The 25,918-nt window shown below is 46.8% G+C and overlaps 1 protein-coding gene across 9 annotated transcripts in view; it reads right to left on the reverse strand.

Moving 5' to 3' along the window:
• MAP4K4 (mitogen-activated protein kinase kinase kinase kinase 4) overlaps nt 1-25,708 on the reverse strand; it is a 182,545-nt gene extending 156,837 nt beyond the window's left edge. For 4 of the 9 annotated variants that reach the window (XM_075057469.1, XM_075057464.1, XM_075057466.1 and 1 more), the window contains exons 1-2: nt 24,775-25,708; nt 24,303-24,368 (exon numbers count right to left, since the gene is read on the reverse strand). In XM_075057469.1, the coding sequence (XP_074913570.1) occupies nt 24,303-24,368; nt 24,775-24,831 (123 nt within the window). In that variant the 5' untranslated portion in view covers nt 24,832-25,708. The remainder of the gene's footprint in view (nt 1-24,302; nt 24,369-24,774) is intronic. The other 5 variants (XM_075057463.1, XM_075057465.1, XM_075057461.1 and 2 more) reach the window with 3 other exon arrangements.
• Nucleotides 25,709-25,918: the final 210 nt, after the last annotated feature.

A 25,918-nucleotide genomic window follows, 5' to 3' on the forward strand; every position in this document is an offset into this window, starting at 1 on the left:
CTATTTTCCAGCCCACATGAATATTTCACCCCCAGATTTAGAAAGAAACAGTTCTGGGCCCAACTGTACTGTAATTTTGTAAAAGCAATGCTGAACAGAGATAGATAGATAGATAGATAGATATAGACAATTATTTTCTAAAGATACAGCAAGCAACTGAAGCATACAGCAACTCAGCATCACCCTGCTGAAAAATCCTACTCTGTGCATCCTAGTACTTCAACAGTCACGTGAATGACTTTGGGCCTGACCTCATAAGTACACCCACGTGCCAGCAAACCGTTCTGTGTCCAAACCCTCGACCTTTCTGAACCAAACGTTCAAGCATAAAGTCAAGCCCAGAGTTCAGCTCCCAAATGAAGGTTTAGCAGCACTCTGGTTTAGTGCTGGGCTCACTACAGCAAAACTTGAGAACAGCTGAAATAAAAAGAGTGGTAATCACCTAAAACAATTTTTGGTCCTCATTCAGTCCATCTTCCTGACTTAATGATTTGGGGCAAACAACAACTAACAGTTTTCTGCTCCCAATGCATCACTGATAAAGGCTATGCCGGGGCGAGCACCAGTCTCCTTAGGAAAACAGTTACAAAGCCTTCTCCCAGTTTAGCATCTTTTATTTCTGTTTAAGTTGATTAGATTTGTGATTTCGGAGTGAGAAGCATCCAAAATGAAAAGGCAAACGCTAGGCTCCAGGTCAGGATTAACCCCAATGGCAGCATGGCAAGGTAAAGGAGTTAATTTCCAAAGTAGTGATGTCCCTTGGAGCAGGCAGTTTAAAATCACTGCCTGGCACTTCTGCTTTCTCATCATCAAGGAAAAAAGAAAGCAACACTTCATCACGGGGAAGTAGAGAAACATTATTAATAGTTACCACAGTGTTCCTTGATTTTTCCTCTAGTCCGTGAAAGGAAATGGTTTGTTCTTAGCTGACAGGCAAGAGATGGTTTGGACTTACAAACCACCGGGGACATACAGGCCTGATAAAGGAGGGAGCTTTCTGTTCCTATGGAGCACAGTATCTACACAAGTATTCAACTCCCTCTGTTCCTCAGTCCCTCACTGGGGGTAAAACTGGTACCTATCAACAGCAGCTCCTCAGTTCAGTCACCCCTCGTCAGTGCTGAGGCACTCTTTTCTTCTGAAAGTACACCGTCGGGAGGGGAGTGGAGTGGGTACTAGCACCTCCAACTCCCCTCTTCCAGGTGGAAGAACTACCATTAACAACCAACCTTTCATCCTCTCTTTCACACAAACAGTACTTCCATATTCTTAGACATGCAGATTTAGGACTTCTTAGAAAGCACTGTATGTGATGACATCTCACACAAAGCCGTATGCATCGTATCATCTCTCTCCCAAACCAATCAAACATTTATTCATGCAAAGTATTAAAATTAAATTAATTAAATAATTAAAAGCTCAGCAGGCTGGTTTTGTTTGCTCCATCTATAAGGCATCTGCTCTCCCAGAGCCTTGTGGGGGTACACAATTTGTGCTCATGGTTTCACACGATAGCAAGGCATTGTCCACAACCTTGCCTGGAGTCTACTTAGGGTATAACCCAAAAACGGAGCAGGTGTTATGAACATAACATTAGGAAAAGGGTGGGGAAAGAACTATGAGGGCTCAAGTTGCCCAACCACCCCTCTCTTAAAAACATACCATGTTTTCTATGGCATAATTAGTAGAAAACTGCCACCTCCCCTAACATTAGAGGGACTTCTCTGCTACTGCCAACCCAGGTTGGTATAGGGTCAAGCGGGGAACCCATTCGTGGGATGCCAAACCATATTTCACTCCATTTGCTTCATAACTGGAAACTCCACCCAGACTTCCCAATTTATCAAATCACTGGCTACCGTGCTTTCCATACCCACAGTAAAGTCAATACACACAGGGAGAGGTGGACTCCAATGAACAAGAAGAACCAGCATCCTACTTTCCAGTTCCCCTTTTTTCAACCAGTGTGTTTTCCAGCCCCATGCCCAGTGACAGTAGCCCTCTTCAGAGTAGAAGAAATCCCCTGGACAAGCAGAAGAAACCGCCTGGCAGCACGTTTTGCAGCCCAGGCCCTGGAAGTCCGCAGGACTTTGGCAGAAGGGCACATGGTGCAGCAAGTCCTGTAAGCTTGGGATCAGAGTCCGCAGAGGTCCAGCCATGACCTTAAAAATTAATTTCATGAGTAATTCAACCTTGACCGGTTGCACACCCATATGTGGGCTTGGCACAGTGTGTTCAAGGAAGTTACCAGAAGACTATTATCAAGATGAAACTGGCACCACTAAACTCTGCCTATAAGCAAGGGCAACAATCAGCTTGTAGATATCATTTATCATAGGTCTTATGGATGAAAGTTAACGTGCCAATTGACACTTCCAGGCACCAAAGCACAAAGAAAGAGAAGACCTGCAAAGCCCACCTCAAAAAAACAGTTCATATTGATGCATATATATGCATTAATATAAAGAAAAAAAACCCTTATTCCCTCAGGCACAAGTCAAACATTGTGCCAACAGCTGGACATTGCATTTTAAAAGCAGCGTCGCTAAATTGACAGGGCCTCTGCGGAAGGATGCTGTGCTTGTTAGGGGTATCCCTATGAGGTTGGGTTGACATTGCCTTCTCAGAGGAAAGGAGAGCTTGCTTGAGCAATTTGCCTAATGCTGAATCTATTTTAAGAGCAGTGACCCAGATCTTTGTTTTGTCAGCAGATGACTTGTATAACAGAGATGAATTGACAAGGAGTTAAACCGGCATTGGGAAACGCCAAGGTGCTGACGAGCATCGGCAGAGGTGGGTGACGGAGGAAGGTGGCACCACCGGGCTCTCCCACCTGAGCTTGAGCTTTCAAACCTGCAGTCAGCCAGAGGGTCATCCATGGCTAACACAAGCCCTGACGAAGATCAGCCCTAATCAGCCCCTGTGACCCGCACCCACAACTGGGAGCATCTTTACCACAGCTGTCCATAGTAGCAGAGTCCTCGTAAAACACCCCTGGTCTCAGAGTAAGGAGCAGGGCGAGCCAGAGCCCTTCAGTAGGAGTTTTACCAGCGTTTTGCACACAGCAAACACATCCTCTACCCAATCATACATAACCCGCCTGATGTCTCCTGAGAAATGAGGATCTGCCCCATACCTGCCTCGGCCTGAGGCGGGAGGTGAGAGGGAAATGGCGGAGCCAGTGCCCTCAGGTGAGCCACGGCTGAGGGGTATGAATCACTCCCTCCACACTCGCTGTCGGGAAGAGCTGCAGAGACTGAGGAGACATGTAGTCTTCACAAGTAGCGTTAGACACTCGTCTGATCTTAAACACGCTTTTTATTACCGGTGATTAACACGCAACTGAGCGCTTGGCAAATCCGGAGGGGAGGGACTTCGCGGAGGCCCTGAGGCTGAGGGAGAAGGAGGGTTGCTGGCAGGCGGTGGGAGAAGGCCAAGCTACTCAGGTGGCTTGTATTATATTTTTTGTCTGGGAAGGTCTTTTGTTTTAGCTGTCTCCAGCATTTCTTAAATACCTACGACCTTATGGAAAACAGACTGAAGAAAGATTAATTTCCCAAGTATTGAATATTCTGAAGGATGGAGAATGCAAAACTCAGAGACCAAGAAGATACCATTAGGAGAGGGGAAAAAAAAACCCTATAAAATCACAGAAAACATCTCTGGAAAGGGTCTCTCAAGAGACAAACAGCCACAGACCTGGTCAAAATAAGGAGAAATGGGGAAAGACTGACAACTTAACCACCGGCCTGCACCCCTACCCTGGTGAAAGTATTTTTAACAGCCCTGCATTGCACAGGATTGTGTTGATTCCTCACAACAAAATATCACGATTGCTCACGTGGGATCAGCGCTTTTCCCTTAAAAATCTGGGTTCTTGCTAGGAAAGATACCTGCACTGTGAATAAGCAAACCAAGTTCTCTCTGGGGTGGATTTATTATTTTTTTTTCTTACCCTCTGCAGTCCAGAGTCTGCCGTCCCAAAGCACGTGAGTGATAAAGCAGCAGCAAGAATAGACTGTCTGAAACAGCTACAAGCAACTGCTTACGGCTCGGGTTTTTTTTCCCCTTGACCTCCTTCTCCACTCAGTGTTTTGAGAACACCACCGCACTGTCCAACATAAATCGCATGGGGAGATAATGCGGGTGCATCTGCTCAGCAGAAATCGCCTGTGCCCATGGCTCCCCGGCAAGACAAGTTTACCCAAACGCTGGAAATGCAAAGCGGGGAGCAGGTGAAAGGTCCGACCTTTGCTCAGCTGGGAGTGGGGGGAAGAAAGCAAACAGGCACGGCAGCCGGTGGCACTTACATGCTTACAGCCCACAGACGGGCAAATATCCTCCAAATACAACTCAACGGGAGAGGAAGATCCAGAACCCTGCTTTAAAATGCACAGGGAGAATCAGCCTCTCTCCAGCCTGAAAAAAACCAATCCCTAAGTATTTTCTGACATAAAATAAAATAAAATAAAATAAAATAAAATAAAATAAAATAAAATAAAATAAAATAAAATAAAATAAAATAAAATAAAATATTTCAAAGAAAATAGGAGGAGCGAATGCCTCCCTATCACTCCTCCCTCCCCACCCCACCATCCCTGGAAGCACCAGCTGCTAACAACAATTTAGCAAATTGCTGCCAATAGCAGAGAAAGAGTTCATTAGAAACAAATACACATGCTTGCACTTTTAATAATAGATTTTTAATAAAGTATAGAAAGTAGCGATAAAACCAACCTCATGCTAATACAATAATCGAATCTTTCTGAAGCAATAAATTTCAGGACCAGAGCTTTCTGGACCTCCCAGAGTTGGAAACGTAGCCTTATGGCCAGCTCTGCAGGGATCGCTCTGCTCATCACCAGGACATGGCTATGGCCAATTATACCCAAGTGCTCATTCCACAATGAAACAGGATCATTGGGGGGGCCAGGGAGGGGCAGAAAAAAGGGAAGATGAAGAAAAATGTCAGAATCCTGCAGGCTTAAAAAAATCAGAAGTAATTAAAACCACACAGAATTCAAGTCTACTACAGATTTATCAAATATTTAATGCAGAAAACCCTTAAGCATGCCGCTGTCAACTCAGCTTGAGAGAAATGTGCTCCTTTCCTAGCATATGGCTTAATCTGTTCCCAGGATGCATTTCTTTACTCAGTAATTTCAGTTTAAACAGAAATGAACTGTGGATGTATATTTTAGCTAAATGACTGCCTTTCTTTAAACAGACCCTGGGTAAAAGGGGCATTAACCTCCTCTCCCTCCGCCTGTTCAGTGCCACTTATCAGTGAGATGAAGGAGTATCTTTTCAAAGTACGCCCTTTAATCCTTCTGGTGCCTAAATGTGAAGCTCCAGCAGTGCAATGCCCCCAGAGCAGGACGTGTGTGTCGTGTCCCCCTGGCTCTAATCTTCAATCAATTCCAGGAAGGAGAGCATGAAACACAACAGGTTAAATTCAGCAGAGCAGAACAAACAGGATCCGTGTCCGAGGGCAAGAGCATCTCTCTCCTGAGTTTGTTCTAGCAATCTGAACACTTCAAGGGGTCTAGCTGGAAATCTGCTGCAATTTAAACTCTTCCCAAGAACATAACCCATTTTCAGCAATTCCTGCATGGGATGGGTCCAGATCAATGGAGGGAAGCGAGCAATTCCCAAGTACTCAGGCACCTATATTATTATTGAATTTGCCATATAGGAGCAAGTAACAACGATTAGAGCCTTTTGCCTACCCAGTGCATTACAGAGGTTGGCACCAATCCCTCTAAGAAACAGATCTACCCATTTGCCTGGACTTGCTGCTATTTTTCGTCCAGTTAAATCTTCAAGAAATACGCAGTCCTGAAGTAACCATACAGCAGCCTATACCTTCCCTTAATGCCTTTTCAGCCTGCTAGTACCTTACATGTACACACCACATCTGAACAGTTTTCCCCTGGAACCAGCACAGCTCCTCAGCAAATGAATCTCTGACCAGATGGTGGTCTCAACAGAAACTCCTCAAGTACCTCCTAATACCTAAAAAACAGACTTGGCTCAATCCTTCCGCAACTGTCAGCTCCTTGCAGATCAAGGGTAGTCGGGGGAGGGGGAAGGAGAGAATCTTAAAAAACAGCTTGAGCGATAGATGCAATTGTGGTTTTCCTGGAAGAAAGGCTGAGCGAGTACATTCAAAATGCCAGATATCTAAGTGGAAGAGCTTTGGTCTTTATTATTTGTTGCCTGCCACTACCAGAGAGACCACTGCATCACCATCCAGCACCTGAAAGACTGAATAAGGATACAGCGGCAACCAGCGTGCATAATGCTGGAGAGGAGATGTACGTCAGCTTCTTCTTCATCCCCCGCTGCTCACAATATGGCATAAGGCCACAGACACCCTTACGCACGCCTCAATTCACCCACAAGGTGAGAAAAATCTGAATAGATAACTAATTTTACTTCACCTGGTAAACCTGGCAGGCTTGGAAACTGTGAGTATAAGAAGCCCGGTGTGTCCCGCAGCTCTCCCACCCACTCTGCTCCCGAGGAGGGCAGGAAAAGCAGTTCCTGGGCAATACGGTCCCAGTCGAAGCAGAGGGCAGGCAGCTCCCAAGGGGAGAGCATCCCTCCTGCGTAGGGGGCGGACGGCCCCGGCCACATTCAGGGAGGAGAAGTGCAAGCGGCAAGGAAAACAGTGACTAAGCTCCAGGCTCCAAGGGCAGTCACTCCACATTTAAAGCTTCCCCCACCAAATGTTATTACCATCCTGACGAATTAAATGAACCATTTCTTAAGGCCGTGATGCCCACACAGTCTCAGGGGGACAATCGCCCAGGCTAAGCCACAGAACCAGAGACGGGATGCGGTGACAGTCCACGTGGAAGCTGCAAGCCAGCAAGCTGAAGTCAGACCCACAGGGACGACCTGCTCTCCATTCTCGATTCCCCCCCTCCCTCTCCACCAGTTGCCTAACCCTTATAGTCTTACACACTGCATTTACAGAGCCAATAGGCACCTCCTTATACCTAAAGGACCAGGAAACAAAACTCATGTATACTAAATGTTCTACAGTGAATTGCAGTGAGCATCTAAAAGTCGCAACAAATTCTGAAAAACCAGAAGCATTGCAACAAAGCAGTTGAAGCGGGGTGGCAGGGAGCGATGGTGCTTTCCCAGATGGCAATGCTGGTAAAATATGTTGCAGAAGGAGAAATTTTTAGAAAAGTTTGTATTAAAATTTAAACCAGTTCTTCTCCTTTTATCTTTCTGACGGAATGTCTTTTTTACCTGCCACACCCAACCTCAAAATAAGTATCAGCTAAACTACAGTTTATCCAGCTCAGTACTGCATTTTCCTCTCCCGAATATAATTAACAGCCACCTCCAGTTTAAAAAGAGATTCCTTAAACTAACAGCTGCATCAGAATCAGCACTGAAATGCCTTGAGAGCTTTTGCTTAAACCCACACTTTGAAAAGTCATGACGGAGTTCATTTTCATAAGTCGGAAGACAGAAGAAAGTGAAATGTTTTGCTAAAATTTGTTCTGCATATGTGTAAGAAAGCTCCCCTCTGGAAATGCATTTCGCAAAATCATGCAGAGAAATAGCATGAAGCCATCCTCTTTGTAAAAGAGCAAACTGATTTGCAGAGGCTGGGTTTGAGGCTTAAAGGGGCAATTCAGAGATAAGGCAGCACTTCAATCGTGTTTTTACATGAAGAGTTTCCCAGAACTCTGTATGACACCTGTCCTAAACATTTATCTACACATTGGTTAAAGCCTTTGCTTTGTTTCCACTCTGCACCAACACGTGCATCAAGTAGCTTTGTGAAAAGAAAAAAAAAAAACAACAAAATAATCCCAAACAAAACAAAACAAAACAAAATCCCAATGAAGTCCACTTGGTAACTCAGTAGAAGGCTGTATTTCAGCAACGGATACAAACAGCGCAGATTTGAATCAGCTACTGCCTATCTCACAGCTGGGCTGCACCTGGATTAACCAAAAGTCAGAAAACGATTCTGAGCCTTATAGTCAACGAGAGGTGCTGGCTTTGCACAGGAGGATGAGCTGAGACCCGGCGCTTCGTCCAGCACCAACTCCGAGGAACTGCAATTCTTTTTTTAACCAAATTTGCAGCAGACTCCACAATGGTTTGCCATCACAGGCACAGAGCAAAGGCTGGGTTTTGATCTTGCTCTTTTTGGGAAGGATGGCGATGCCTGTCCTGGGAGCACCACACCATCCCACCTCTGCCCCATCTGGCCACCCTTTTATCCTTCCCACACCAAACAAGTCAGTTGTGCCCCATTTCTTCCCTCCTCCCCCCAAAGAGAGAAACAAAGGGCAACAGTCTCTAATGGCTCGAGACTGAGGGATCTGGGGCTTGGTTTATTACATGCTTAACAGAGCACTGAATTACTGGTGGTTATTGCCTAGTTTAACTGCTTTCCTTAAAAGAGAAACATGAGCAAACAAGCATGTGTCATGAAAAAGCCCCTATTCAGACAGGAGCTGACAAGAGAAAAAGCATCCAGGGTTTATGACTGTTTATTAGCAGTTTTGCATTCAGGCACCAGCTGAGGTTGCAGCAAAGACTAATGCAAAGAAATCCCCACCTTGTCCACCCCACCTCCTTAGGGGGCTTGTCTAGCCCTGGATTTACCACCCAAGGTTAGCACACACCAAGTACCCAAGGCTTTAACCATACAGACTTAGCATGTGTCAAGGGCAGCGTGCCTTGTCTAGACAAAGACTTTCAATGCGCTTTAGTTAGCATATACAAACCTCACACCTTCAATCCCAGCAGACAGAGGAGCCCTGGGAGAGAGCATCCCTGCAGAGCTCCTCTGACTGCTGCCTCCCCCGGCAGCAAACCCCCTAACTCTGGGAGATGGCACCACAGTTTTGTCCAAAAGATGGGGAAGAAGAATAATAAATTACCCCAGTGGAGCAAAAGACAGACCTGAGACCATTTTCCTTCTCCTTTTTGCTCTGCTGACAGGTAACAACTGTGATCCCTCTGCCTCCACCTTCCAAACAGACAGCACTGCAAGCAGAGGTAAGCCTGAAGCCTTCATCTTGGGCACAGATCTTCTCGATGCCCAGTAATGAGGGGGTTTAACAGGCTTTCTCCATGGGGAAGCAGGGGGTAAGAGGAGAATAGCAGACAGGTTCTCTCACTCCATCTACCTAGTCATTTATTTTTCATGAAACTTGTAAGGATTTTAGATCCATACCCCAAACCAAAACACAGCTGAAGTCAGCCCTGAGGTTGAAAAGGTGTTGAGGACAGGGTAAAATGGACGGAGCCTCATTTCTTCAGAAAGCCAGGCTAAAAAGAGACCACAAAAAAAGATCTAAAGAAGGTACAGAATGCATGTGGAGAAACACATTAATGAAAAAACAAACAAACAAACCTCACTCACCTTGGCAGAACTACAGCCAATACCAGAGGTCATGCGGATTTAACCATATCCTTTCTATTTGTTACTTACTTTTATACCAAAAAAAGAAAAAAAGCCACAGACAAGCCTAGAGGAAGAAATGCAAAGGATGATGAGTGTAGAGTTTAAAGGAAGGGAGAGCGGCAGGAGGAATTCACCCACATGAGATGAGTATGAGGGAAGAGAGCGAAAAGGACAAAACAAACCACAGAAAGGGAGAGAAACCTACCACTGCTTAAAAAAGGGCAAATATAGAAAATTCTTTCTATGAGAAAAGATTAAAGAATAAGTCAAAGAAGTTTAAGATGTAAGGCACTTCCAAAAAGTGGTATTTCTAGAAACAATACTTTTTTCTCTCAAGTCTGACGAGGGAACATTGTCTCGAACCAAAAATGTGCAAGCCTTTGCCCATGGCGGTAATCCCAAGCTGCAGAGCCAAGCTGATACCCAGTTTACTTCCACTGACTTCAGCAGATGGGGCCTGGATCCTGGACAGGCAAAGCACTACTAGCTTTAGAAAAATAACCTAAACTAAACCAATATACACCTGAACACTGCAGTAAGAAGGACTACCTCTACCATGCTCTTATTTCACCACACTTCTTCTCTCAAATGACATTTACGCCTCAAATTATAAATATACAGGCAGTCTGCATAATCTGTTAAGGATATTATTCCTGCCAGCCTAAGACAGCAAAGACATTCAAAACATTTCCCTCACAACATTCAAATCATGAAATCACGTATCTGTTGAAGAGAAGTTTGGCTCAGGCGCTCACAAGACTTTTTCTGCCGTCACGCAGAACGGTTCCCGAAACTAGGTGGTTTTGCTGACGACTGTGATTCAGACGCAAGTCCCTAGTCATTTCAGCGTGTTGGTTTTATCATCTTTCAAAGCTGTCCATAGTCACTATTAAAAGAAACCCGCAGAATTCAGTGCAGCAGAGGCGAACCCAATCTGCACCCTGCAAAGAAAAACCTAGGACTGAGCGTCCTCGGAACAGCCCCATCCTTCTCCGGGGAAGCGCAGCATCTCAAGGTCAGGTTATAAGCACAGCTCTCTGGGAAACACTCTATACTGCTGCTGGGTGCACGGTGCACAATCTGCACAGGAAAAAAAGGAATGGCCTTTGAAGGCAGACAAGCTATTAAATTTTTACTAGGCGAAATGTTTACCAAAATAAATCTAGTCCTTTCCACTCTTGGTTATTATCATAACACATATGGTAACTGACACACAATTAATGGAGCTTTAAACCAAGAGTTCTTGGAAGGAAAATGCACTCCCAACTTTTCAGCTAACCTTGACAAAAAGCCAGGTTTTGGTAAAGTTCAGCAACAGAAGTGGCTTTATGAGATTCCCTGTTTATTGGGCACCTCTCACTCTCACAAGAAGCACCGGCTCTGAGCAGAGGGGGTGAGAAGAGGCTCTGCTGAGTCAGCACCATCCACCACCACTGACACAGACCCACCAGCAGTCAAAGCTCACCAGAGCAAACTACCACCTCAGAGGTACTGTACCACCCACACCCTCTTCAGTGGGTTTTCATGTACATGTGCCATTTCACATCAGTCAACAACAGTTCAGATGATGGCACCCGCAAAAAGAACTTCATCTCCTCTTCTCTGAAGCGTATTGATCCTGCAGCATGAACGGATATTAACAGTAACGCTACACTTCAATACCCAAGGCTACTGGCTTTGTTTCCAAACTCCCAAGGATCTACAAACTAAGTTGATGACATCTTTACAGATTTGAAATGCTGTTCACACTGCCTTTTCCCATCTTCTCCAATCTGAGTTACAGAGACAGACTAAAACCCACGTTATGGTGCTACTGGCTCAGTAGATTCTCCAGCAAGTCAAGGTATCTCCAAGACCTGGTGCTTTCAGCACAGCCCTGTACTGTATAAGCAAGCAGGACCCCTCTCCCTGCTGGAATAAAGTAACCAGATACCACCCAAGGCATTTCAGCTGCCTGCTTAACCTTCCCTTCTCCTTTCTGCAATAGGAAATCCTACTGGTGGGGAACACAAAATAAAACCTTCCCCTTTCCCATACAGCCCAGTGCAACAGCACCGTATGTATACAAAACATACTTCCTTACAACAACAGCACATGCTGACTACATGCTTTGTTATCAAAAAGCTAAGAGGTGCAGAGCAGCAGCAGAAGAGGACGCTCCAAAGTCAAACCCCGATCGCAGCAAGGACTTGATCTGTGACCGAAGCAGCAGTGTCACTGACAACGGTTTCATTGCCCCTTTCTCTCTTCCTTCCCCAAAACCCAACACAAGCACTGCCCCAACACTCCGTCCATGAGAAGGCACCTCCAAACTCAGCAACTTAGCTGGAAAGAAGTCTGCTCAATAACTAATATATTTTTATTCCTGAAGAGGAAACCAGAGCACTCTTCCATTACCTCAGAGGAAACCTAAGGAAAGGTAGCATTACTCAGGACTGATTTACTGCCTCAAGCCATTCAGAGAACCATAAAGCCAGTGACATACAAGACAAGCAACTCATTCACAAGAGCTCTTTGATCTTAAATACAAATAAAATTAGGTCAATATTAAAGATTTTCATTCCTTGCCATATAAGACTTCCACAAAGGCTAAGAAAAGGTTTTCCCATCCCTTCTTTTAACACTCAAGTTATTTAGCAAGTAACATTTCTTTCACATGACTTGAAACATTTTCTCCATATTCACTTGTCATCGCTCGAGAATTTAACTCTTGGAGAGAACCTAAAACACGCAGAGGGAGCTGCATAAAGCATTCTCCATAGCCCCCAAGGACAAGCCAGATCAGAGAATTTCATTGCATTTCACGTGGGGGAAGAAAGGACCAAAGCGCACCTTTCCTAACACTCAGATTAAAAAAAAAAAAAAAAATCTTTTTCGGTAATTTGTTATTCAAAGCATTCCAGCGATTTTTAACAGATGAAGAGGAGAAAGCCTGTGCTGTCACTATTAATAGGCTGACATTCTTTCTTCCCCCACGAGACCACACCAGAAACACAGGCGAAGGCGACAATTTAAGGAAGCCTGGAAGTGTGCCAGCTCTGCCAAAGCCAAAGCCCGAACCCCTGCGGCACAGGGACTCCTCCGAACGAGCCCTGGGACGAGCGCATCAGGTGCGAGGTATGGCGCTGGTGTACAAAACACCTGCCCTGAAATCAGGGAGGTCCTTTACATCCAAGACTTCCCTGTAGTTCTCAACACTGTGCCTTTTGTTCCTTCTCCTGCAACAGTACATCGTTAACTTGATCTGCTGAAATAACAGCGGATTGCAGGGTAAGCTAAGGATGTAGCATCACCTTGTATTTTCGGTTTAACATGCTTGATTGTGTTAGGGTAGCTTTAAAATTTTATTTATTTGCTTTCTAAATCAACCAAGAGCTCTCATACGCAGCAGAAGGCCCCTGAAGCTATCACTGTAATGTGATACCTGCCCATAAACGTCAATATACCAATTTTAGAGGTATTAACGCTGCTGTTTAGTCATGGTAAAATATCCTAATACCTGCCTCACCTCTGTTACAGAGAGCAAGACAGTTAAACGTGAGCAATTCAGTGCAGGCCTTTCTGCAAAACTCATCTGAACAGAAACCTCACCAACTGCAAGACAGCACATAACAATTCCACCACGAAAACAAGTAAAACAAGGAGGGGTACCATGAGGCTCGCCCTACAACACCCACCTGCCCAGTCACCCAAGAAATTTAGCCCTTTCCTTTGGACAGCTCTTAAGAGACCGGAGGGTCAATATGCAAACTCATCCTCCTCTTTGGCTTGGGTAAGCGTGAAAGCTGATCCCAGCTATCACTAAGGCAAAGAAAGGATCTCTTTTGATTAAAGCACAGAACTTTGCATCCAGAGATTTGGATTGTAACTTTAGTCACGTATTTCCTGGGTGGCTGGGAATAAATTCCAGTTCCCCGCTGTACTTCCCTCCCATATCCTTACCCTGAAGTAAAGCACAGTGGATAACTTGAGTATCAGAGGAGAAGCACACGAGAGCTCCGCTTCCTTCTGTGTTTATACGGGAGATTTCCATGCAATTGACCGTTCGGTTTAACAAATGCTGTGGAATATGAAACTTCAAGTACTTCAGGAATGTCCGCTGTAGCTGCTGAAGGAACATGCAGTATATTGCCTCAAAAAAACCCAAGTGTTAATTAGAGAAAAGATACTCAGATTTACAACAGATTGAGATTTAAAAATAAGATTCACAACCAGATTGAATTCTACTAGCTGAGCTTACAGCTACGGAGGAGCAATATAATGACATGGCTGGGGGAAAAAAAGAAAAACAAAACAAAAACCCCAAACAGGTTTGATGGGAAAGGATATCTTGCAGAGAAGCACACCTTTGAAAAAACAGCTTGAATGTCAGGCACTTAATTACAACTCTTATCAACATCATCAAAAGAGTTAAAGTATTTCTATAGTTCTCTCCTGAAAAACAGTAACCTAGAATAAACACGTTCTCTGTAGAAGTATAATTTATCTGAACAGGAAAGACGCCAGCGCTTACTGGTGGGGGCACAGAGAGGAGACACGAGGCATTGACTGCTTTTCACACTGATAGTTCTTCTCAACCAGATCCCTCAGAAGTTCTGCAGAAATAAATTTGTCTACATCTAATTTCCCAGCCTTCATGTAAGAGTGCAGAGATACTAGCTGAGGGCAAACACACTCGCCTCTTGGAAAATGCATGCAAAACCAGGTCACTTATCTATGAGTTTTCTCAGGAAAGGGATGCTTCCCTTCCAGTGATGAGCAAGAGGGGTTTTATATGTCATTCACACATCCACTTACAAAGGCATCTTCACTCCTACTATATATCCCACAAAGAAGATGGACTGTAGGAGCTACTACATGCATGGTACAGACTGGGGTCAACCTGTCCAACCTTAGACATCTAGAAGACATACAACTGAGACATTCATCCTAAGTTCCCATTACAATTAACAGACAAAGACTCAGGTAAAGAGCAATTTATCTCATCCTAGGGTAGTTCTCTCCAGAGGCCATTCCCTGTCCTATTTCTCTCCACTGTGAGTCCTAGAGCACATAGCTCAGATTTAGACAGTGAAAGGACAGTAGGCAGCCCACCTACTTAAGCACCTTTCAGAAGTACTAGCCAAGCTCACTGCGCAGAAACAAGCTGTAAATTACTGACCAAGACATGCATATCTGTAGCTCTCGCTACAAAATGCATTTTTCACCCATCAGGCCACCATAAAATAACTGGAGATACACAGCACTATCAGTTTTTTGGCGAAGCACAAAAGAAACTCAGTTAGGGCTTCCAGTCAGCAAACAACTCATCATTATAGGCAAACACTGCTGTGCCAGTTACCCCAAGAATTATTTTGATTGTTGCAGTAGCACAGGCTAGTGGACTACAGCTAAGGGTCCATCAGCATTTTGATTTTCTTTATGTACCCCTACTGCAAGGGCTTATAATTCAGCTACAAGTATTCTCTCTTGACAACAGCCTTGCAAGATGGGTACAGTTGTGCTACCTTTTAGGTATTCTACTGAATTCTCCTTATGAAGCACAAAAATGAAGAAAAATAATGAATTCCAATAATGTTGGGGGGCCACCAGACTTTAAGATACATAAACCCAAGTACGGCACAGTATACTTTACTATAACACATTAAGGCCCATGGACCTTAAGCTTTTCTTTCCTGGGTTTGAAAACAAAACAACCTAATACCACTAGATAGCTTGAAGTGTAGGGGGCAGGTTTTGAGACAAGTTTATTTTGGTTTGAGCTTACTGCCTAAATTAGAACCATGAACTCTTGCCCACTGTCATCCCCTACAGCTACTCTCACAAAATCCTGGGAAGAAGCAACTGAAACTACCAGAGCTTAACTGGAATTGACTGCTGTATTTTTAAGACTTCAAGTAATTTTTAACAGTTCCAAATGCAAAAATCTCCAAAAGAGTGTGTCAGCTTTGAGGTAAACCAGCAGGAGTAAACTATTGCCTTGCTAGTTCTCGGGAAGTTAATAAAAACTCAGATTTGGTGCAACTGAGTGTTTCAAGCTGCTGCCGTTCTTTTACCTACCTAAGTAACGTCCTCCCATTTCACCTCTGTCCTCTGGTGAAGCGGCCAGGTGCAGGAACCAGAGCCAACAAGTCCATAGCATGAACTGGTACAACATAAGAAGATGATAACCCAAACATTCAAACCTAAAATGAGTCCGATTTTCAGAGCCCTAAAACATCCAGTGAAGCTAAGGTGAACTCCACAGGCATACCGAAAAGAAAAGCCACTTTTGGGGATAATACAAGACAGAGTGAGGAGCCAAAGACGAGGCAGACGGGTGTTACGCATGGACGTGAGGACCAGCATTTCCACGCGGAGAGCGGCACTGGAAGAAGCAAAGCCTTCGGAGGGAGGTAAGGAGCAGGGCAGCACCCACGCCTCCGAAGCTGCAAATACAAAGTGCCCACAGGGATCTTTTAGGACTTCCCCGGCCAGGGCAGTGGGAAGAGCATTAAGCAAGCGGACCTCACCAGCAGCCCCCAAGGCAGGGAGTTACTGGGGCTCTCGAGGCACACAGGGGCAGGGGGGGAAGCAGACGAGGGGCCGTGGCGTACCACCAAAGCCCCAGCAGCCACATTGCTGATCGCAGCCCACAGCAGACCTTCTCCAGTCACAGCAGACTCTGCTCCAGGAAGAGTGTGCCTACAGCCCATGTAGCTCCTTCAGCCACAGGTACAAACCCGTGAGTCACTGCGATGCCTGCACAGAGAGCTCTTACCTACGCGCCATGGGACAGCTCCAAAGGGAGGGGACGGAGACATACCAGATAAGCACTACAATACCAGTATAACTGCATCCACGTTGGGAGTTTTACCACATTAACTGCTTTATTACTAGACAGGCTGATCAGGACCTGTTGGCACTTGCAGTGTCCTGTTTGTATAGCGATAATGACAGCTACAGTGGCAGAGCAACCCAGGGAGGCGCAGCTTCAGTGGGAAAGAAGCATTTTGCCAGGTGTGTTAAACAATCTCCCTCAAAAGACATCACTTATTCTGGCACATGGTCACAACACAGCTAGGTGGGCCGAGGGAGGTCTTGTCAGCCCCAGCCATTCTGAAATCAGCACAAAACCCTGTGTCAGTAAACCTTCCCCTGGTGTGCATAAGCCCAAAGCTTGGCTGGCTAGTGAAAGCTAGCGAACTGCCACGGGTAAAAGCTAATCTCTTTCATAATATATAAATATATATATATTTTTAATATAAATTATATATGCTAATGTATTTCTACTGACAATTAAGCTGTCCCTTACTTTTTCTTATATTAAGCACTTCCCCAACTCCACACTACTTTTTGTCTCCCACAACTATGAGTAGCCCACTAATTCATCTTCAACCTTTAAGCCAGCTTCCCCTTCTTCACCCTCTGATTCCCACCGTAAATTCACCTTCAGTAGACTGCTTCTGTCTGAGCTGTCCTACTCTCGTTCTAACTCCATATCTTCCTGTAGACTTGGTCCTTCACTTGTCAGTATGATGCAAGATGAAGAAGGAGGGCGGCATGGGAAAACCCCAGGGAGAAGTCAACACCCTTCATGCCTGCCACAGTGAGCTGCACAGGGCACTTGAGATAGGAGTTCGTAGCACCAATTTCTCAAGTGAAGAGAAGCCTACTGCATTCATACATCCATCTGGTCTCTATGTGCCTCAGAAGTGCAAGACCTCTGCAAGGCTGAGCACCTCCATTCCCCAGTCTCTGGGATTTCATCCTTCTTCAGTGGTGCTTCTCACAGGTTTCCCAATCGGCAGCAAATTAAAACCAACACCACTGAGGTCAAATTGTAGCTCTTCATTACATTCAGAACAGCAGATTTCACTCTGCTGCAGGACAGCAAAGGCCAGCAGAGCAAGGGACTGCTCTGCCTGCAGGACTACTGTGTCTCCAGTCTGTACTCGCTTCTCTTTGAGAAAGCTGCTCTGTCCTTTTCCTAACACTGAAATACATCCCACAGAAGTTAGGACTGCTGAGCCCGGTGGCCATCCAGGAGGAGATACATCAGGCCTTGCTCGGGAGAGGACAGGGGACCAGGAGTGAGGGTTAGGAGGAGGCATCATGAACTTCACAACAGCGTATTGACCATTTGGCAGCACTCTGCAGTTCATAATCAGTGCCATTTTGTGCCTCTATGCAAGCGTTTCACACCACGTCCAAGGCAGAAAATACATTTCGAAAGTAATACTGAGACGCAGTGTCAAATTCTCCAAGTCCTCTACATTCAAAGCTCCTCAAGGTTCCCAAGAAGTACGCACAGTTGTGGGGTTTTTCCTCCCCCTTCCCATAGTTGCCCGATTTTAGAGCCAACAGTCTCTTTTCTTGAGCCTGTGCCGACCTGAGAAACAATCAGGGACCCATAATGCTACAAATGCAAGGTATGTGATAAGAAAACTCTCATACAAAGCTATGAGATCGCCTCCCAAACCCACCTCTCGTTCAAGCAAGTTGAATTCTTTCCACCAGCTCCAGTGGGAGTTGGACTGGGACCTAAAATAACGCCGCAGATAAGGATCTTACTGTAACTTTTGACTACAGTCAAGCTCACATTGTGCAAGTCAATGCTATTGAGCTTAGATATCAACGTCATCCAAAGGCAGGGAGAAATACTTCTGGCGGAGCCAGAGTGTACAGTCAGAAATGTGAAACGGGAAAAAACAAAAATACCCCTTTCCTCCAAGGAAAACAGAACTTGAGAAGGTAGGTACACAACCTACCTGGCTGAAATCACTCTTGCAACAGAAAGTACCACTTGAAAAGGAGATGACTAGAACATAATGTGTATACACAAACACACGCTAGACCACATGAGAAAAGTCAGCTAGCATTCTAGTCCAAAAATTTATATTAAAAAATGTATACGCTGAAGGCAGGGAAATGCAAAGGGTGAACACCTCTTGTAATGCTGGATTCCCTTTGGGGACATTCCTCTACACCATCCTCTAGGGTGGGAGGTGCGGACCTGCCATCATCACAGAGGCCAAAAAAAGCATTTCTGCACACTGCCGCTGAGGCTTTGGTGCCTGGAAGTTGATAACATGTCACCAAAATTTCCATTACCAGGAGAGAGCAAAAAGAAAGCAAGGAAACGGAAGGTGCACGTTCCTCTTTTTTTTCCCCTTCTTTCTTTAATATCCCTAAACTAATAAAAATCCCTACCCCAGGCTGTATGAATAAAGCTCACCTTCCCCAGGCCTGGAGCAAGGTACAGAGACCTTCATGGGGAAAACCATCAGCCTTCGCAAACCAGGGGAAATGACCCTACCATTGCCAATGGGGAGAGAGCACGCGCACACAAAAAGCAAGGATTGAGTACGAGATGATTTCAACTGAAATTTTATCCACATCAGTTGAAAAATCTTCCTACAGAAAGCTGAAAAAATTTCCCAGGAGTCAGCATAAGAGTCTGGACTGTATTTTGTTACATCCATCACCTCGAAGCCCTGCACACACCCAGGTCCCAGAGTGCCAGGCCCTCTTCTCGTTACTCCAGGAATAAGGAGTCCCTGTCCCGGGAGCCTGCAATTTGATTTAAGACAAGATACATAAAAAAAAAAAAAGACATTTTGACAAACAGACAGATGGACTGGGGGAGGAAGAACAAAAGGGACATGTGGTTACCCACAATTGGCAGGTTGCTTTCTTTTCTCTTTTTCTTTTTTTTTTTTTTAATAAGAATAAATATCAGTAATCCCCACTGGCCACCTGCCTAGCTTTTGTATATTTAATTAAGAAGGATTTGGGTGATGGAGAACTGGTCAAAAGTTCAGCCAATTTGGGGGAGGACAGGGGAGCAAGCATCTAGCCGCAGGACCCAGAGAAATGCCAGTACTCCAGCTGCTGCCTGGTCCTTCCCAATTTCTCCAACGCCAAACTCTCCCTTTGCAACACAATCCATGAAAAATCAGAGGAGGAAGGGAAGAAGGGCAGTTCATACTTAAGAGAGCTGGTCTGGACCAGTTCCTGAAAGCCAGTGACCTCACTGATCCTCAGTACAGTTTGTCTTTATAGCGATAAGACTGGAATTGTATTCATGTTTAACAAAATCATTTGAATCCACAATGATGTCCCTTTAGCAGCGAGAGAAAGAAAGGGGAGAGGGAGGGGAAAGAAAAATTCAACCGAGTTAGTAGAGAATACCAAGCACTGTCCTCTCTTCCTACCCCCTAACACAGTCACCTTGTAAGATAGAAAGTCCATTAAGACAAAAATAGAGTACCCTTAGCGTGGGAAAACATTTATCCAAGTTTTAATTTATTTTCAAATCAGCATTTAAACGATCACATCTTACATCATTTCCTTTTATGAGCCAGCAGTTAGACAATACACATCATTTACATGCAGTTTTGGAAGGCTGCAACATAAATCAACAAAAGAAGCCTTCACTATGAATTAACTATTACAAGGCTCTTAGCAAGCCACACCAGCCTGCGTTGAGGGCAATTAGCAGTATCATCCCTAATTCTCAGCTTTCTGGTGCACTCCTGTTATGCCTCAGAACTCGCACAAAAACATCCTTCCCCCCAGTCATTGCTGCTGCAAGAGAATTACGATGCCTATCTGTGAGAGGTAACAGCACACTCACAACAGCTATTTTAAAGTGTTAGCTGTCTTTAAAAACACGTACACACACACACACAAAAACCAAAGCGAAAGTGACTAAGCAAGTTAACACAGTTCAGTCTCAATAGCAAAATTAGTAAGCCTTATGCCTCTATGAACGATCAGACGGTAGCGATTTTAAAATCTGCAAAATATTAACCAATGCCTTTAGTTCACAGGTCATTTTTGCATTAAAAAAAGAAGGGAAGCAAACACCCAGTTCGAATCTTATCTCGAGGCAAATTTCGGGAGTGTTTTCATTTCGTGTGAGCCAAACTTCAAATTAAGCTTACTACTGGATGCGAAAAACTAAAATCTAACCGCAGAAATGCTAAAAATGCTTCTCCACTATTTGCAAAAGATCAAAAAAAAAGTCCTTAAGGCAGCTAATCATTTGGTAAGCCGGCTACAAGTTCCAGTTACGCTGAAGTGCTCTGATAAAGCGGGACTGAGCTCAGGAGGAAAGGAGAGTGGCGGCACAGCCATCCCACAACGCAGCAGCAGGGCACAAAAAAGCACAACTACAGGCTCACACCACTTTTCTGCTGAATTCTGTGCCATCCCCATCATCCCCTGCTCGCACCTCTGCTGCTTAAAGGTGGCACATCACTACTCCAGGGCTTCCAAGAGGGCTTCGGGGCCAGCGGGCTCCTCTGCCAGCTCTGCGTGCTGCGGGCAAGCCCGCACTTGCCTCTCGGCTCCCAGCAGCTGATACCAACCTGGTGGAAGGGAAATTTCTCTTCCCAAACTCCAGCAGAGGCGTGGGGCTCCTTAAAAGCGTTAAACTACAGGCTCAGGGGGTTCCTCGGCCAGTCATTTCTGCACCAGCTCAGAGGGAACTCCGCTTGCTGTACTTTACAACGTTTAACCCTTTGCTTTCTAACTTGCAGAAGCCTCCTTCTTCCTTCCGTGCCATCATCCTTGGATTTCGAACTAGCTACCAAAGGGCGAACAACTTCCAGGCTGGCCTTTCATTCCCCAGGATTTCAGATAAGCAGCAGAAGAGCTCTGCTTTGCCCCAGGATGAACGAGCCAGCCCCGCCGCTGCCCCTTCCCCTTTCCCTGTGCCGGGCAAAGACTTCCCCAAAACAGCCCGTTCCTTTTGGGCACCCAGGGCCGGGGAACCCGGGGCTCAGTTTTTGCCCCGATGCACCGCTGTGTAACAAGGTCCTCTTGAAACACAAGGCTCCTTCACACAGGAGAGGTGTAAGTGAGGTTGTGAAGAGGAAAATAATGTAAACTCTATAGGCTTTAAGCAGAGCGGCTGAAAACTTTGTATTTTTAATACTTCGCCACCGAGGTCCCAGGCCCCCGGTACGCTCCACATTAGCCAACCCATTTAATGGCATAAAATCCCAGGAGGATCCACACTGCTCTGTGACAGGGAGTAACTTCACTTGCATTTAGGTGCCAAACAACTAAGGGCTGCCCTCCTATTTCATGAGCTTATATTCATCTCTGCACCTATATATAGCTAAATAAATACCTAAGGCCGAACTATCTATAGAAATATCACTAGCCAGATCGCTCGAAGCTATTTCCAGCAAGCTCAGCGAAGGCAAAGAGGAGAAAACCAGGACTCTTTGCTGCTTTTCAACAGGTCGGCGCGGTCTCCTTCCCACCACGGCTGGAAAGCGGACTCCCCAGCGAGGCAAAACGACCTTCGGTATCATCGCCGGGGTGCATGAGCTAGACAAAGAGATAACGTCATGCCCTCTCCCGCTCCCTCCGTCCTCCCCGCAGTGGCAGGTAGCCAGCCAATCCCACTCCCCGCGTCCCGGTGACATCATCGCTGATGCCGATACACAAATGTGGAAGTACATCAAACTAGCAGTACCCCGGAGATCTCCGGGACATGGCTCTTCAAAGACAACCTAACCCCTGCCAGTCCCTTGGGATGACAGACTGGTTAAAAGGGAAATAAAACCGTCTGGGAAGAGGGATTTCAAGGAGAGGTTGCTGGGTAGGAGGAAAGCGGAAGGCGACAAGCAAACACAGCGTAACCACGTTTTTCCCTCGGTTATGCAGTTCCTCCGAAAGCCCTCAAAACATACACACACAGCTTCATCTCTGGGTGTCCTGGGAGCATTTCTCCTAACAAAAAAGCGGCTGAGAAAAGTTAGATACTACTGCACTGCTATTGCACTGATTATTTTTTTTACATTACTGCATTCTTTTAAGAAGAATGCCGAGGTTTAATCACAGCAAGGAAGTTTTTTGTTTCGGTATTTTTTGTTTACATACAACCCTGTTAGGCGTCCACATTTTAAGACTATGTACACAAATGCGGACAAATGCTTAAGAAGTATCAGTGCCAATCCAAACTTACACACCTGTCAATCTACTACTGTCTGACAGGCTCCATAGCAAAGCAGCATTTACCTATTTCTTTTATTCCTGGCACCCAAACCACCTCTGTTACCAGGCAGGAGGAAACATTGCCACCGTTGTCTAACCAGTGAGGGAGGGCAGGGGAAATCTCGTCAGACACGCACTAAACCCAGTGCCCTGACAGAAACTGCCTGCTGCTCCCCCTCTTACAGAGTGACACCGATGCCCTTAGACCTCAGGTGTTCGTCCACTCTCCCAAGTCAATAAATGCACGTGCTGAGTTTCATCTCTAACGCTAACTATTCCAGGAGAGTTCTAGCATCCTTAAGGAAAATTAAATCTAAAATTTCTACTGTCAAGACTGTTAAACCACCGACGACTTCGCTCATTAAGTCAAAGCATTAACAAGTAAGCTGAGAAACAATGCACCAAATTGCAATAATTAACAGGAGAGTTTCAAGTCACACATTCACGCCCTACTTTTTTTTTTTTTTTGTAAGAAGTGTTCAGGTGATGCAAGCTCTGGGAGCAGAAGGATTACAGAAAAAAACTAAATGGTGTCATTTAATTTGTCAGAAAAAAAAAATTAAATGGTCAAGGTGGTGTCAAAGTGCAGCTTCTCACTCATCCCCCCCACCCCTCCTCTGGCTTTTTGACCCACATCCTTTTTTCCAGCTTTCTGCCAACAGCAGCAGCCTGGTTATTCCACTTCTGGTCTTAAAATGCAACGCGCACGCTGCGCAGACAGACTACTTCTCCACCATGAAGGCTGAGGTTCACGCCCTCAAAACAAACCGACATGTGTTTCATTTGCAGAAGAGGCACCAAAGTGCTTTATTTAGTTACTGGAGCTGCAAGCAGCAGTATCTTGTCATCAGGGAAACTCACCAACTATACTGCCTTGTTTATAAGCAAAAAAAAACAACAAAAAAAAAAACCAAACCCAACAAAAAACCCCAAGCACCTAGGCATACTCGCTTACTTTCAGTTACCTCTCCTTCCCTCTGCAAATGTGCCTCGCGTTTCTACACAGTTTAAGGCTAGAGCCTTCAGTCTTTAGCCAAGTATTAAGACTGTGTGAATAATTAGTCATCCTGGTAGCTAGCACTCACTGCAAAGTCATGCAATCTCAAGATTTGTTTGTTCCACTGACTGCACACTGGAGGGGAAAAAAAAAAAAAAAAAAAAGTAGGCTAGTTTCACACCCACATGGGCACTCTCCGATTTCTATTTTTTTTTAAAGTCATACACTTGTCAAACAGGTTATTCTGGGAATTCTGATTTTCACGAAATAAGCTTCCCTGCTTCGATCGCTTATTATTGTCAGGCTGCCCGCCCCATCGCTGCGCTGCACAGCGCAGTGGGATCGGATGCAGCACCACTCACCCCCGACTCGACAGCTTCAGCACTTTGAAGGTTTTCCAACAAGGAAACCGGGTGACAATTTTAATGAAGGCCAATGCCTTTGTCTAAAGTCACCGCAGCAGCAGCAGTAACTTCCACGAGGACTTCCAGCAGCAATTTTGAATAAGCCCGTGGACCTCTTTGTACAGCCCGGACACCCTCTGACAGGGTCCGCTCGGTTTGGTCATGTCTCTGGAGGGGGGGGAGTAGGGGGCAAAAAGGACAATAAGGCACTATTTCATCATTTCGGGAGGGGTCCTTGGGAGAGTAATTTATGCCCCTCTGGAAAAAGAGAAGCCAAGAGGCTGACAAACTTGTCACGGGCAGCAACAATGACAAGGACAACATTTTTATCATCCCGAACCGTTCCGCCTGCCACAGCGGGTGGCTCGCCTTCAGCCCTGCGCTCAGCCCGGCAGAGAGACACCGGCTACACCTCCAGAAAAATGGCAATAATAAAAGGAGAAGAAATTCTGCCACAAACCTTGTAGACTTGCCCGTACGTGCCATTGCCAACCACTTCCACCAGCTCAAAAATCCCAGCGGGGTCCTGGGGAAGGGGAGGGGGGGAGGAAGAAGGGGCAAAAGGGGCGGGGGGGGGAGAAGAGAAGGGGGGGTTACATTTTTGTCAGGCGATGGCTGCTGGCAGAGCCCAGCGAACGAGCCCGGCTGCTGGCGGCGTGCAGCTGTTGCGCCCTGTTTTTTCCACGCACATGCCAATACATGCAAACAAAGGAAAAAGCAGCCCAGGGCCGCGCTCCCCCCCCCCCGCCCGCCCCCGCGGGGGCTCCCCCCTACGCCCCCACCGGTCCCCCGCACCCCGACAACGGGGCCCCGGCCCCGGCGAACGAAGCCCCGGCCCCGGCCGCTCCCACCCCCGGCAGCCCCGGCGAAGGGGCGCGCCCGCCCCCGGAGAAGAAGAGGGGTGGGGGGGTGCCCCCCGCCCCGGCACTCACCCGCAGGGAGGAAAGGTCGATATCCACCAGACTTTTTGCAGGAGAATCGTTCGCCATTTTCCCGTCGGGGTTTGTTTTTTTTTTTTTTTCTTCCTTTTTTTTTTTTTTTTGTATTTTTTTTTTCTTCTCTGTTAAATAATAGCGAGGCCGCCCCCCCGCTCCCCGAAGCGGCTGTGAATTGCGCGGAGCTCCGCTCCTCTCCTCCCCTCCGCCCTTCCCTTCTTCACTCCAGCCCCGCCGGGTTGAAACTCTTCAGCATTGGGAGGGGTTGGCGGGGGGGGGGGGGGGAAATGATGGATAGATAGATGGATGGTGGGAGGAGGAGGAGGAGGGGGAGGCGAAGGAGGAAGGAAGGAAGGAGAGGGGGTGCTGCGGGCCGCCTGTCTCCCCGCGGTGCAGTGCGGGGCTGGACCCCCCCTCCCCGAGGCGGGCGGCGGTGCCCTGGCCGGCCGGCCGGTCGATGGGTGGGTGGGTGGGTGGGTGAATGGATGGGTGGGTGGGTGGGTGGGTGCCCGCGCGTCCCCGGCGGCAGCGGGCTCACACCATGTCGCGGCGGCGGCGGCAGGAGCGGCGCCGGGGCCGGCAGCCTCTGGCAGCCTCTCGGGGTTCCCCTCGCCCGGGCATGGCACGGCACGGCCCGGCGATCACGCCGGGAACCGGCAACGGCGGCCCCGCTCTCGCATGGAGGGAGGGAAGGGAAGAAGGGAAGGGAGAAAGGGGGGAGGGAAAGGGGGGAAAGGAGAGGGGGGGGGGGGTTCACGCCCAGCGCCGCGGCGGAGCCCCCGCCGCCTCCGAGCCCTTTCCCGCGGCGCTGCCCTCGCGTGAAACGGCCGCGGGCACCGGCGGGTCGGGGCTGGAGCGGGGTGCTGCGAGCCAGACAAAGATAGCCGGGGAGGAGGAGGAGGAGGAGGAGGAGGAGAAAAGGGATACAAAATATACTGCGAGCAAGGGGAGGGGGGGGGGAGAGAAAGAGAGAGAGAGAGAAAACAGCTCCCCCTTCCCTTCTCCAACAGGAAAAACCGGCGGAAACGCGCCCGCCCCAAAGCACTGCTGGGTAAACTCGCGGGGAGAGAACGAGCGGGGGAGGACGCCGAGGGGGGCGGCCCCGGCAGCCCTCCCCGCCCCGCCGCCGCCCAACAATAGC

Source organism: Buteo buteo, chromosome 25 (assembly GCF_964188355.1).
Source record: "Buteo buteo chromosome 25, bButBut1.hap1.1, whole genome shotgun sequence".
Classification (NCBI taxonomy): Eukaryota; Metazoa; Chordata; class Aves; order Accipitriformes; family Accipitridae; genus Buteo; species Buteo buteo.